Source organism: Pan troglodytes, chromosome 11 (genome assembly GCF_028858775.2).
Source record: "Pan troglodytes isolate AG18354 chromosome 11, NHGRI_mPanTro3-v2.0_pri, whole genome shotgun sequence".
In the NCBI taxonomy this organism is placed as follows: domain Eukaryota; kingdom Metazoa; phylum Chordata; class Mammalia; order Primates; family Hominidae; genus Pan; species Pan troglodytes.
This window is the reverse complement of record NC_072409.2, coordinates 83,533,972-83,549,423: the sequence shown is the minus strand read 5'-3', so window position 1 is coordinate 83,549,423 and position 15,452 is coordinate 83,533,972. Positions and strand designations below refer to the sequence as shown.

The 15,452-nt window shown below is 40.4% G+C and overlaps 1 protein-coding gene across 4 annotated transcripts in view; it reads right to left on the bottom strand.

The window, feature by feature from the left end:
- The window catches only part of RIGI (RNA sensor RIG-I), a 71,205-nt gene that overhangs the window by 3,165 nt on the left and 52,588 nt on the right, over positions 1–15,452 (bottom strand). Inside the window, exons 15-20 of one of the 4 annotated variants that reach the window (XR_010148721.1) lie at positions 13,859–14,029; positions 12,394–12,545; positions 5,439–5,582; positions 3,122–3,482; positions 1,993–2,207; positions 459–681 (exon numbers count right to left, since the gene is read on the bottom strand). Coding sequence is in view for 1 of the 4 variants with exons in the window: in XM_001156662.6 (XP_001156662.1) it covers positions 3,186–3,482; positions 5,439–5,582; positions 12,394–12,545; positions 13,859–14,029 (764 nt within the window). In the remaining 3 variants the exon portion in view is untranslated. Of the gene's footprint in view, positions 1–458; positions 682–1,362; positions 3,483–5,438; positions 5,583–12,393; positions 12,546–13,858; positions 14,030–15,452 lie in introns of those variants that run through there. The other 3 variants (XR_010148722.1, XM_001156662.6, XR_010148723.1) reach the window with 3 other exon arrangements.

Here is a 15,452-nt window from a genome sequence, read left to right as displayed (position 1 = left end):
AGTGAAGCCTACTTATTCAGTACAGATTTGTTGAATGAAATTCATAGTTTTATTTTATGGCATAATGAAACAGAGTTCCAGACATGTACCTGCCAAACTTGGTTCTGGTTGTCTTATCGTATGCAGGCTGGATACCTGCTACTGTGCTTCTACAGGATGTTAACAGTGTCCCCTGAGTAAAACAGTTCCAGGGTCAGTACATTTGGGAACCACTGAGTTAAATGGGTTTTATCACTGCAGAACAGACACAAGAACAATGTGTGCTGTAAATCACTGTTTGCAGGGAAGGTGGCAGCAAATGGCACAGAAACCCACCTGACCACAGACTGCTTTCTTCTGGGCGTTCACGCACTGTGCTCCACAGGATACTCTTGAGAAACATTGAGCTATGGTTGGTCTGTTGTTTGAAATTCAAATAATAATGAATCCATTTTAAGGACAGGAATTGGTTTACTGACCTTGATGTTGAGATGACTCTTCATTTCAGGGTGAAAATATCACAGCATCAGCACAGGCCAGGACCGCAGAGATAACAAGGTGGTAGTTGTGTAACAGGTTGTGTCTGAACCACAGGAGCTTCAAAACATACACGGCTGGACACCCTGCCAGGATGCTCTAATGGGGCTGGGCACGTGTCCATGAAAAAGACTCCCCAGTTGTTTCTAAAATGTGGCCTTTGTTCTAGAAATGCAATGACCAGCATTTGGGAGTCAGTCAAAAGATCCACTTCCTAAAAGCCCACCTGCTCATTTCTTTCATTCAATACATAATTAACCAAGTACCTACTTTGTTTGAGTCCATGCCTGGCAATGACATTATTCCATTAAAAGTCAAACAAGGAAATGCTAAGTTCTCCTTATTTCACTTCAGTCTGCCTGCCTCAGTTGGCTGAATAGGGCTATTCACCTTCATCCAAATTGAATCATTTACATACTTAAAAGAACTTTTCTTGGCCAGGCATGGTGACTCACGCCTGTAATCCCAACACTGTGGGAGGCCGAGGCAAGTGGATCACTTGAGCTCAGGAGTTCAAGACCAGCCTGGCCAACATGGTGAAACCCCGACTCTACTAAAAATAAAAAAATTTAGCCGGGTGTGGTGGTGGGTGCCTGTACCCAGCTACGTGGGAGGCTGAGGCAGGAGAATCACTTGAATCTAGAAGGCAGAGGTTGCAGTGAGCCGAGATCACACCACTACACTCCAACCTGGGCAACAGAAGGAGACTCCATCTCAGAAAAAAATAAATAAATAACTTTTATTAAATCTATTTCTAGTAGATGTTTTACACATCCTATTGGAGTTCTTAAACAATAGTGTATTAGTCTGTTTTCACACTGCTATAATGAACTGCCTGAGACTGGGTCATTTATAAAGAAGAGGTTTAATAGATTCACAGTTCCACATGGCTGAGGAGGCCTCAGGAAACTTACAATCATGGCAGAAGGGGAAGCAGGCACGTCTTACATGGCAGCAGATGAGAGAGAGAGTGTGTGTAAAGGAGGAATTGTCAAAACACTTATAAAACCATCATATCTCATGAGAACTAACTCACTATCCCAAGAACAGCATGGGGACAACTGCCCCCGTGATCCAATCACCTCCCATCAGGTCCCTCCCTTGACACATGGGGATTATAATTCAAGATGAGATTTGGGTGGGGACATATAGCCAAACCATATCAAATAGCAATCAAAAAACAAATCACATAAGAAAAGACACTCTTAATAAAATACAAATGGAAAATGAAAAAAAACCAACTCATAAACTTGGTTTAAATAATCCATTTGTATTGGGTCTTAGTAAGAATACTACTACTAGTAACTGTTATCAAGCAACTACTGTGTCATGTACTTTTCACACATTCTTTTAATTAAAAACTCTCCACTAACCCTTACAGTTCAGTATTATCCTTGTTTTACAGATGAAGAAAAGCCAAAGAGAAGTTATATAACTGGCAAGTTTCTCTGGCTCCCCGCCTGCACCACTGCTCACCAGATTGCATGAAGAGGGAGGCAGCTGTAACACCTCATCCCGTTGATCTCCAGGGAACTCAGATACTTGTTTCCATGTGCAGGAAACCGCAAACTAAGCTCTTTGAAGCATCAGCAAACCTTGCTAAGTGACATGTGAATGCCATTTGGATACATATTCTAATCTTTCAAGTAGAAAGGACAGTCAGACTGCCTCATCTGTAACATCCAAGGGATCTGAGAACAGACATTCAGTCCAGGTGTTGAACATCAACATCATTATAGGAAAATGGTCAAAGAGAACAATGGCACACGTTAAGAGAACATATTAATAGGGCAAGATGTATAGTAAACTAAGTTTTCAAGAAGTATTTTATCATTTTTATGCTCACTACTAAAAGCTGACCACTGTAGAGTGGACACACATTGCTACATACAGCAACTTTACAGTGGACAGCTTTTAGTAGTAAGCATAAAAATGGCTTTATGTTCTCATGTTCTCTGTGTAGCCATACCACACGTTGCTATACCAGGAACATGAGTACATATAACCATTACATATACATGCCTGTGTGTATGTATATTAGTTACATATACATATGTACAGTATATACATGTATATATATTGAACCCTTGGAAGGGATCAGCAAAGAGGAGGACTCAATAAAAAAGACTAGAATAGAACTAGAAGAGAGAGAAGCCCAGGGAGAGCTTCAAGAAGAGTGCTCAACAGGGCCAAATGCGCAGAGGTCAAATAGAAGGTTAAGAAGTGCCCAGTGGATTTGGCAACCAGAGTCACTGGTAACCTTCAAAAGAACAATTTCAGTAGATTAGATTGTTAAGGGCAAAAGCCAGTTTACAGTAGGTTAAGGAGAGAAAGGGAGATAAAAATTCCCAACATTCCATTCATTCATCTATCCCAGTGTGTACAGAGTGATTACTGTGTTTGTTGGCAGTTGACTCTAAAAAGAAGGCTAGAAATGAGGCTTTTTAATTTTTCCCAAGTACTATGAGCTCTGTTGGCCTACAAAATACTCAGTGCTGTGATTCACTCATTTGTGCTTTGCATATATAATATAGTACAAGCTGCTAAAGATATTTTTAAAAAATATATTTTCACAGGGGTACAAGCGATCCATGATTATACCCACTATGTTTGTTTCTTCTCCACTCAAAGTTACTCATTCCCTGTAGCTGAAGATTGAGGACCTGATATCATTTGGACATTTCTGCTGGATCAAATGGTATCTTCTCAAAATGAAAGTCCTTCCACTTCGAGTACAGTGTCTGAACTCCAGTTGCAATATCCTCCACCACAAAACTTTCAATTTTTATAACTGGAATCTCAAATGTCTTATACTTCACATGGATTCCCCAGTCATGGCTGCAGTTCTGTCGGGCACAGAATATCTTTGCTCTTTTTTCAAAACTTGAAAACTGCTTTGGCTTGGGATGTGGTCTACTCACAAAGCATTCCTTAAAAGCATCTCCAAGCACAGTGTAATGGCATTCCTACAGATGAAGGGATGGAATAACACACAAAAGAGAACGTTAGAACCAGTACATAATTGTGATTTAAAAAAAAAAGAAAAGAAAACCCCACAATAATCTGAGGCAAAGAACAGGTGGGTCTCACTTATTTTACAATTGGAGGAAAAAAAAAATAGATTCACCCAAAGTCCAGAGGAGGATCCATGCACCTGACTCCCCTCTACAGGCAGGGTGGGGTTGCAAGTGAGGACACTGGGCACCTCATAAAGAAGAAGATTAACAAGGTTCCAGGTAACCCAGCTTCTGAAGGTAGATACTCATTATTCAAAAACAGAAGCGATGTTTGCTGAAAATTTGTGAAGCTGAAGTTCACCAGTGGCCCTGGCAGGCACAATCCAAAGGATACAGGGAAAACGACCAAGGTCAAGATGCAACTGAAGAAGGTCAGGGACTAATGTGTCCACAGGCCCCACCTAGAGTCAACTTTAGAGTAAACAGCTCAGAAACAAATGCAGATCCAACATACTAGTCCCTCAGGAAAACATAGGGTCTAAAAGGGCCATTTTTAGTAGAATAATTACCCAAATTGGAGCTGAAAAGACCTTTTACAGCTAAAGAAGCAGACTTAGAAAGGTAAGGGAACTTAGCAATATGACTCCTAATAGGCTTTTTGCCCAAACAGCTGAGTTGATGAGAGATTTCTGCTTTCTGAAGACGAACGGAACATCCTGAAGTAATAACTCCTCATCTGAGCCAGCCCAGCCCCTCCACTGTGCCCCCCATGCAAGAGTTATACCCCATATTTCTCTTTGGAGATTTTTCTAACCCTTTCTCTGAAAGTTTTAAGAAAAAAATATAAGGCTGCAATAGAAGGCTAATCTGCAGATGTCACATTTTACAAATAAGGAGATATTTTGTTTTCATTATAAAAGTGATCCATAGCCCAAAAGGAATGTTTGGAAAACATAAGGTAGTAGGAAAAGAGAAAAAAAGTCATGGAATCTCACCACCAAAATATTAATACATTTTGGTATAGTTCCCCTAGCCTTTGTTTTTCTGTAGCAAGGTAGGTTTTTTGACTTTTTCTCTTGACAATGACAATGGTATTTGCTGCTGTTGTTTCACACAGCTACAAAGTAGCATCTTTACAATTCTGTGTTCTGGTTACTTTTTTCCATATTACCATTAGTTTGTAAGCAGTTTTTCATTATACTACATAAACTTCATAATTTTTTAAAATAAACTTTACTTTGGAACAATTTTAGATTTAAAGAAAAATTGCAAAGATATCCCAGAAAATTTCTGCATACCCTTTACCCAGTTTCCCCAAATGTTAACATCTCATATACCACAGCACATTTGTCAAAACCAAGATAATTAACATCAATACATTACTATTATCTAAACTACAGATTTTACCACTCTTTCTCTAGTTGTATCCTTTATCTGTTCCAGGAGCTAATCCAGGACACGTCATTGCATTGGTTAGCATGACCTTTTTTTTTTTTTTTTGAGACAGAGTCTTGCTCTGTCACCCAGGCTGGAGTGCAGTGGCGCGATATCAGCTCACTGCAACCTCTGCCTCCCGGTTCAAGTGATTCTCCTGCCTCAGCCTCCCGAGTAACTAAGATTACAGCCACCTGCCACTACGCCCAGCTAATTTTTGTATTTTTAGTAGAGACGGGGGTTTCACCATGTTGGCCGGGCTGGTCTCGAACTCCTGACCTCGTGATTCGCCTACCTTGGCCTCCCAAAGTGTTTTGATTACAGGCATGAGCCACTATGCCTGGCCAAAAACTATTTCTTTATTATTGAACATTTAATATTTCTTTTTCACTTCTTAGCTTTTTTTAAATACACAGATCATGGCCACAATAACAATGGAAATAATAGTAGTTTTACTATAAATATTTCACCAACAGTAAGCTGTAGCTAGTGCTAAAACATGACCAGGCACTTTGTAAAAAGGCAGCTTACCTCTATCACTCTTACGTCAGCTGTGTAACATGCCAAGGCTTTGCACTTTCTGCAGAGCAGTTTTTTATTTTCCTTATCAGGTACGGGTTTTGGTTTTTCTTGACTATCTCTGATGAATTTTTCATGAGTCTGTATATGCAGAATCTAATGCAAAAAGAAAGACCGCAAATGTAATTTGAGTACAACATATATAGCAAGAAACAGGCACAGATACGTACAATACATATACATGCACGCACATGTATAATCATTCATATACAACTTCCATGAACATATGGTACCTGACTTTGTAAAATCACAGATTTTATTGGTTCTCCTAACTATTAGTCAATGCTTAATTGTGGCCTCCAATTAGTCTTTCAATTTCTTCATCAAAAATGCTCATAAAAGCACTAAAGATGTCCATAGAATAGTCATATGAACTATGCTTTCTACTTTAGTGTTTGGCAAAACTTGGGAAAAAAACAAAACCTGTACCAGATATACAATATGCGCTGTTTCAGGCATAATTATATCCATTTGCAGGCACGAACTCAGTGAGTGATACAACAGGCAGAAGAGCCCCTGATATGGTTTGGCTGTGTCCTCACCCAAATCTCAACTTGAATTGTATCTTACAGAATTCCCACGTGTTATGGGAGGGACCCAGGGGGAGGTAATTGAATCATGGGGGGCCAGTCTTTCCTGTGCTATTCTTATGATAGTGATTATGTCTCACAAGACCTGATGGGTTTATCAGGGTTTCCACTTTTGCTTCTTCCTCATTTTTCTCTTGCCGCTGCCATGTAAGAAGTGCCTTCTGCCTCCCTCCGTGATTCTGAGGCCTCCCCAGCCATGTGGAACTATAAGTCCAATTAAACCTCTTTGTTTTCCCAATCTCGGTTATGTCTTTGTCAGTGGCATGAAAACAGACTAATACAGCCCCCAACATCTAAAACCTTTTTTCTCTCTCCCCTTCAGCCACAGGGAATATTGTTGCATATGTATAGTATGATTGTATTCTAATTCAAAATCTAGGCCTTGGCTAAGAACAATGGTCCAACTTAGAACCATGGACATGATATTATAAAACTCTTCATACCAATAAACAGAAAGATCTCAAACTGAATGAAAAAAAAAGACAATCATAGATGCCAACACTGAGAAGAGAAAGATTTTAAAGCACCTAATAAAGATGCTTCGATGGGCAATTATAAATACTTTTGAAACATAAAGAGAAAACATAAAGGCTCAACAATGAAATGGAAGACATAAAGTTTAGAACTGAAAGATACAACCAAAATAAAAAGTTCAATGGATGGGTTTTCCATAGCAGAATGGAAGGGACAAAGAAAAGAGTCAGTGAACTGAAAGAACAACAGAAATTACCCAATCTGAACAACAAAAAAATACACTGGGGAAAAAAAAAAGCGCAAAGTCTCAAGGACCCGTAGGACTATAAAAAATGATGTCATGGCACTGGAGTTCTGCAAGGAGTGAAGAAAGAGCAGGGCTTAAAAAGTATTCACAGAAATGACCTCCAAATATATCCCAAATTTAACAAGCTACATCAACCAGGATTCAAGAAGCTGAACAAGCTCCAAACAGGATAAGCCCCTTCAAAAAACACTCTAAGACACGTTATAATTAAATTTATGAAAACTGAAGATAAAAATCTTGAAAGCAGCCAGAAAAAAAAAAAAAAAAAAAGACACCTTACCCATAGAGGGAAATCAGTCTGAATAACAGGAGATTTGTCATTAGAAACGATGGAGGCTACCTGGAAGTGGCACAATATTTTTTAAATGCTGAAAGAAAAGAACAGTCCACCCCAGAACCCTAGACTCAGCAAAATGCCACCTTCAAAAATAAAGGAGAAATGAAGACATTCTTAGATGAAGGAACACTGAGAATCTGTCATCAGCAGATTTACCCTAAAAGAATGGCTAAAAGAAGTTTTCTAAACAGAGGAAATGATAAAAGGAACCCTGAAGCATCATGAAGGAAGAAAGAACACACTGATTTCCTCCATGTCTTCTATGGAAGATTCTGTCCGTCCCACTGGTTTATGGTTTATGGTGGTGCCTCTCCATATCAGATTATGCTTTCACGTGTCCCAGGTGGATCCAGACAGCCTAGGTGCAAATAGTGTCCCTGTCACTTAGCAGCTATGTGATTTGGGGCAAGTGCCTCGTTTCTTTACATACAAAATGGGACAATAGCATCTGCTTCATGGACTGTCAGGAGATAACATGAGTTTATGACTGCTCAGGCCTGCCCAGCACAGGGTAAATGCCCATCACCGTTGCCTCTTCTCTGTTAGGCTAGTCTTATGCTAAGAGCCATGAAAATGTTAATGGGGTGGCTTGTAGTTTTGTATTGATAAGGCAATCTCCATTCATTAGGGATTGCCTTATCAATACGAAACTATTAGCTACCCCCATTTTTATTTTTCTAGAAATATAGCTATTTTCATCTATTATTTTATATAAACTCTAGAACCATTTTATCAAGTTAAAAGTATCATTTATGCTTTCAGTATGGTTTGTGACACGTGAATAAGCGAATTTGGGGTGAATGCACATGTTTAAAATATTCAGTCATTCCATTCAAGAGCATGGCATTTCTTTTATCTTAATATCTCCCAGTAAAATTTTTTTATTTGTCCTCATTTCTGCTTCAAACTTTTCTGATTAGGCTGGTAGATGTAATGGTGAAACAGATGGGTTCTACCAACTCTACCATGAACTAGCTGTGTGATATACTGGCACTGAAGCTATTCAAGTCTCAGTTTCCTGCCTATAAAATGACATAGGAGGCACTACTGTATGGATTGCTGTAAAGCCTATTGATGTAAGTAAAGCATTTGCAGGGACTGTTGGAGAGTCAGTGTTCTACATGCATGAGCTGCACTTATTGTCACTGCGAATGGAAATCTCCCTCCCCCTTATATCTTTTAATTGGTTACGGATCATACATAGATAATATATTGATTACCATACCACTTCAAATTCAAATTTGCTTTATATAAAAAAAAATTTAGATCTAGCTTTTTTTTTTTTTTTTTTTTTGAGACAGAGTCTCATTTTATCACCCAGGCTGGAATGCAGTGGCACAATCTCAGCTCACTGCAACTTCCAGCTCCTGGGTTCAAATGATTATCCTGCCTCAGCCTCCCAAGTAGCTGGGATTACAGGCAGGTGCCACCACATCCAGCTAATTTTTGTATTTTTAGTAGAGATGGGGCTTCACCATGTCAGCCAGGCTGGTCTTGAACTCCTGACCTCAGGTTATCCACCCACCTCAGCCTCCCAAAGTGCTTGCATTACAGGTGTAAGCCACCACACCCGGCTTCCTTTCCCCCACTCCCCCTTTTTGAGATAGATTCCTACTATGTTGCCCTGGCTGGACTTGAACTCTTGGGCTTAAATGATCCTCCCATGTAGCTGGCGCAATAGGCGTGAGCCATCATGCCCAGCTAGACCTAGAATGTTTTGATTTAAAAAAACAAATATACTGGCTGGGCATATATTTGGGATATACCTGGGATACAGGTAGCTCACGCCTGTAATCCCAGCACTTTGGGATATGCCGAGGCTGGCATATCACTTGAGTCCAGAGTTCAAGACCAGCCTGGGCGACATAGCAAAGCCCCATCTCTACTAAAACTACAAAAATTAGTGATGCGTGGTGGCACACACCTGTAGTCCTAGCTGCTTGGGAGGCTGAGATTGCAGTGAGCCAATATCACACCGCTGCACTCCAGCCTGGGCGATAGAGTGAGACCCTGTCTCAAAAAAATAAATAAGAAATAATTTAAAAATTAAAAACCAAATATAATTTCCCCTTCCCCACTTCTTGACCCCATCCCACCTGAAATTATCTTCATTATTTTTGTAAAAATAAAGGGTGTCCAGGCCTCCTGTTTTTAATCCAATTTTTCAGTTGTAAAACTGTTACATTATATGTCTTTATCCCATTCTTTCCTTTGGACAAATTTCTAGAATTGAAATCCCTGGGTTATATGATACACATTTTCCTATGAGCAATTTTAATTTTCTTTTTTAATTTCTTTTTCAGATATGGTTCTAATCACTACTTAAGCAGAATAGAGGTTACCAGGAAAGAAGGTGAAAATATAACCTTGCCTTTCAGGCATCCAACTTTTTAAAAAAATTCACTTATAATGGTATTCAATTATATACTGAAATTCAATTAAATACTAATAATCTCAAATATGTTAAGTGTTACTCTAGGCAATAGGTATAAATCCTAATAAGTTAAAACTATTACAGCTATACTTAAAACTAAGTAAAAATCAATAACTGGGTAAAGAGGCTCAACCAATCCTAAGTTAAGTCTATGGCATACTGACCTTCACCCATGCAACCTGTGGCTAAAGAAGCAGCCTAGCTCCACACACTGAGGTGGAGAAAAGCAAACTATCTTAATTATGTGTAGTCATGGGTATGCATGTTGGAAGTTCTTTGTTCAAAATGAACTTTCTTTCACCCCATCTTTATTCTCTGCTCCATGAGGAAAGAAAAACAGCTTCCTCCTCATTTTGATTTCAAATAAACCTTCACAACCACAACTGTCAAACCGTTCATCCCTTATTCCTCCAGAATGAAACACCACCAAATCCTGAAGCGTCCACCATGGAAATCAGTTCTTGGATACCTCTGGGCTGTCTACATGTTAAGATGGCTGCAGAGTGACCAGAGAATTCTGGGGCGGGGGATGGGGAGTGCTCTAGTGACAGCAGGCCACACACAGACAACGGACAGTACAGCTGGGGCGCTGGGGAAGAAAGCAGTCTCCCAGTACTCTGCTCATCCCTCTCCCTTTCCTGTTCTTGCAGATTGCCCTAAAGAGCTCCAAGCTTTTGCCCTCTGTTCTGCAGAGTTCCTTCCTTCCGTTAAAACCCATATACAGGGACCAGGAAGCTCAAACCCAAACCCCAAACCCCAAACCCTTATCAAAGCACCCACAAAAGGGGGGCTCACCCCTAGAACCATAATTCCCTTTCGTCTTAAGAATATAAGATTTTCCCTACCTCGTTATACTTTTACTAAGCCTTTTTTTGTTTGTTTTTTTGAGACGGAGTCTTACTCTGTTGCCCAGGCTGGAGTGCAGTGGCGCAATCTCGGCTCACTGCAAGCTCTGCCTCCTGGGTTCACGCCATTCTCCTGCCTCAGCCTCCCGAGTAGCTGGGACTACAGACGCCCGTCACCGCGCCTGGCTAATTTTTTGTATTTTTAGTAGAGACAGGGTTTCACCGTGGTCTCAATCTCCTGACCTCGTGATCCACCCGCCTTGGCCTCCCAAAGTGCTGGGATTACAGGCATGAGCCACCGCGCCCGGCCTTTACTAAGCCTTTGAAAGCAAATCCTTCCCCTTTGAGCAGGGCAGCTGGGCCTGGTCATGTATGATAGGACAGGGATACCAACACAACTCAGGCTTCCCAGCTGCCAGTAACTCCCAGCTACACTGGTTATAGGGCTTCTTGTTCCCTACCATCTCTGCCTATCTATCTGTAAGTGTTACGGGAACCCCAAATGCTATTACATAGCCTGATTCAACAGATACTTAACCCATTTCCTCCTCACCCCACTCCTTATCCTGGTGTGCTGGCTACAAAAGAATGCCTACATCTGGTCTAGCCTCTCTCTTCCTCAACAGACTTTTACTCGTTGCTTCTGTCACGTGAGTCTAAGTAGCTTGTCACCTAGGAGAAGAGATAAAAATTATGCCATGGCTATTAAAACTCGTGGTTTTAAAACGTGTATTGGCAATATATTTTACAAAATGGAAAGGTGGCTCAGTGAAAAGAGAATAGAGAATCCCATCCCCAGTAAAACTAAGGGAGGAACTAAATAATTTCCCTGCAATTCTTCTCACTGAAAATGTGGAAGAGGTGGTTCTAGATAACTTAATCTCCCAGCTTTAGGAAGAAAAATGTTTTTTAGATTAGTAAACATTGACAAAGTTGTGATTTGTGTCCTAAAATAAGTGTTAATCTGCTTTAGATAATTGATTGTCAATACTTTTTGGAGCACAGACATTATGACTTTTTAAAATTATAGATACTATGGAGTTGGTCTATTAAACTGTAAGGTTCATCTTCATGAAGTTAAACTATGTCTCACACTTCTGTCCAGTAACAGCTCTCATTTCTTGGGCACGTATTTTATGCCAGGCGCTAAGAGATGCAATGCATACATCTCATTTATCCTCATGACCACCCTGGGAGTTAAATACTATTATTTTCCCCACTTTTTACATGAGGAGATTGATTATTTAAAAGACAGAGCAACTGCCTGAGGTCACACATCTTGCAAGTGATAGAACTGGGATTTGAACCATGGATTCTAGTCTTAAAGCTCTCCCCTAGCCCTGCAGTGATCATGCTTCCAGAGATTCTGAGATGAAAATCTCTGTAATGGGTCTGGAGAAAGTATAGGTATGTGTTTCTTGACTTTCTCCAATCTGATTTCATGTTTCTGTGTTACGGAAATTACAATGAAATGAAGGTCATTACACTAAGAGGTTGATCTGAATAGGCATCCCATTCCAAGGTGTATATCATTGTCCACAGCTATAAAAAGACATTCCAATACCTGCACAGTGACCTAGGAGCTTTTCTCTGAGGACTCTTTGGAGACAGATTTAAGGAAGAGACTAAGAATAGCTGTTTTTTCCAGTATTAGGATAGAGTCCTCGAGATGAACTGTCAACTAGAGAAATCCTAGCTCAATTTGCCTTTTAGATCTGAAAACATAACTTCAGTTATTAGCACTATTAAATATAATTTAACCTCATTGACATTTAAAAACAGAATGAATTTAATATTCACTAAGTATAAACTTTTTGTTGTAATATAACACTCTAAGCAATATGATAAAAGATACCAACCATCCTCACATTCCCTGATAGTTATTTATGGTCAGATGCTGGAAGAATAATGTAGACTTACCTTTTCCCTAAATACTGCTTCGTCCCATGTCTGAAGGCGTAAAATAGAGTCATTCATCATTTTTTCTTTGTACATGTTTATTTGTTCTTTTTCAATTACACCAGCATTACTAGTCAGAAGGAAGCACTTGCTACCTCTTGCTCTTCCTCTGCCTATTAGAAAATAAATATTTTAGTTGGTGTTTTTGACTTAAAGCTCTGATATAATCTGCAAATAGGTAAACAAATAGAGGTACTCCTAAAATTCAACTTTGGTTCACTGAATCCCACTTCCCAGGAAAGTTGAGCTGTTAAAGAGTGAACTCATGAGGCAGGATTGCTTGAACCCAGGAGTTTGAAGCTGCAGTGAGCTAGGATTACACCACTGCACTCTAGCCTGGGTGACAGAGCAAGACCTATCTCAAAAAAAAAAAAAAAAATAGACTCAAATGCAGGTGTGCACCTGCATGTTAAATATGTGGAAAAACTAGGAGCCCACCTTAGGCTGGCTTTCTCAGGGTCTCAACAATGCAGGGTGATTAGACAGCCGTATTGTCAGAAACACTGCTTTAAAGATACCTACATGAACCCCCAGTATGACACTGTGATGGCTCTAAGATGAGCAGTAAACAGGCCCTCCTTCAAGAACCTTCTAGACAATGAGGAAATAAGATCTCTTCATAACCAGCAAAACATAGGTGGAAAATTTTAAGTGCTATTACAAAGATAGATATAAAGGGTTATAGGCTTTATCTGTTCAAAAGAGAGATTTTTGCCAGCTGGGAGGATTAGGGTCAGGTGATATGGAGGCAGGGGAAGAGGTAAAATGAAGAGTAGCAGTATCTGAGCAGTTCCTTCAACAAGCAATAAGTGAGGAAGTCAGGTTGGCGGAAGTGGATAATGCACAAAAGGGAAGAATGGGAAATAAAGTTGGAATGAAATAGGTGTTGGATTTTGGAAACTCTTTAGCATCAAGTAAACTGGGGAACCACTGGCGTTTCCATACAAGGAAGTGACACGATCAGAGCTGTTTTTCAGGAAAAGTAATATGATAGCTCTACTTATGGAATTTTAAGAAGAAAAGGAAAAAGGAGGAAAGAATAGTTAGGAGACTAGTCTAGTCCAGGTGGGGCAGAACAACTCTGGAGTATCCCTTCTTGAATACAGGGGGCCCTTCAGCCCACCAGCACCACCATGAAAGGTTTACATGTTGACTGGCAAAGCTTCAATCCAAGTTGGAATTATTCTTCCATAAACATATCAGTCAATGCCAGGCAAGTGAGCAGCATCATTGTAAGAATCAAAGTAGAGTTTATGTTAGTGAACAAAACTGTAGCCACCTTAAGGGCCAATGATACCAAAGTGCACTGTGCCATTGGTCACATACTCAACCATGGCTCAGTAAAGAGAAAGGCCAGAATGACACATACACTTATAAATCAGTCAAAACAGAATCCATGTAGGAATGGCCTCAAAGCTTCTCTTACCTCTGGTTTGGATCATTTTGATGACATTGCCCACATACTCATAAAGGATGACAAGATTGCACTGTGCAATGTCAATGCCTTCATCAGCAACTGAGGTGGCAATCAGAATATTGTGATCTCCACTGGCTTTGAATGCATCCAATATACACTTCTGTGCCGGGAGGGTCATTCCTGTGTCAGAGTAAGAGGGCATTATACAACTCACCGAAGAGGGAACTTCCCCCTTGAAAAAACAGCTACTAATTATGGAATGCTTATTACATGCCAAGTACTGTGATAAGTACTTTATATCCATGATCTCACAACACACCTAGGCAGTGGGATCTATTCCTATGCCTGTTTCAGAAAGGACATTTAGGGTGGCATCTAACACTCAGACTCTGCCACAAGACTGAGTTCAAATCCCAGCTCTGGGGGACTTACTAGTTGTATGGCTTTAGCCATATTATCCAAGAAATAGACATTTTTGCAGAAATATCAACACCTAATTGTAACACCTTTATATGTGTGTAAGAATTTATAGCTGACAAAACATTTTCACATCTTCTCACTCACCAGAGCATCATAAAGCCCTATAGGTCAAAGGGTAAGTGCTCTGATTCCCCTTAACAAATGAGGGTCGTGCCAGGCATGGTGGTTCACGCCTATAGTCATAACACTTTAGGAGGCCAAGGCAGGTGAATCACCTGAGCCTAGGAGTTTGAAATCAGCCTGGTTAACACAGGGAGAACCCATCTCTACAAAAAATTTAAGAATTAGCTGGGCATGGTGGCACACACCTGTAGTCCCAGCTACTCAGGAGGCTTAGGTAAGAGAATCACCTGAGCTGGGGAAGTTGAGGCTGCAGTGAGCCATGATGGCACTACTACACTCCAGCCTGGGCAAGAGAATGAGACTCTATCTTAAAAAAGAAAAAATACACAAATGAGGGGCTTGAGGTTCCAGAAGTGAGGTAAACTGACAAGCTAGCTATCAGCAGTGTTGGGCCTTGAACTTCAGTTTAAGACTCTAATAGCATGCACTGTTGGGGTGTCTGCCTCCCCATACACAAACTAAGAATCATTTTCTGCCACACCCACCCACGATACAGTTGTATTATGTTTCTCTATGAAAGAGGCAATGCTATCTGCTCACCAATCCTGTTTCTTTCTCCTGCTAGGCACACACAGCTGAATTATACTTCGCAATCTAAACTGTCACTAATGGCATGTAGACAGAGGTCATGTGTATCTCTTCCAAACCAGACCCCTAAAAATTGTCCATGTTCTTGTTATTTCTCATCAATGGACCAGATAAGGTCATAGTGGAGGATTTGGAGACCCCCTGTGATGACAGAACCATAACAAGGAAGGAGCCTGGGTCCCTACAATAAGTGGAAGAGGATGGAGCAGAGCCCCCACCCCTACCTATCTACACCTGTGAGTGTGAGCTATAACTTTTATTTTGCCCTGCCTCTGAGATCGTGAGGGTTGTCTGTTAGAGCAATTAGATTACCCTGATTTATACACAGCCTGTTCCTGGCTGCAGCTACTGGACTGAAATAAGCATTTGAACTATGTTGGGCCAATCCAATTCTTCCCTCTTGGAATCTGAA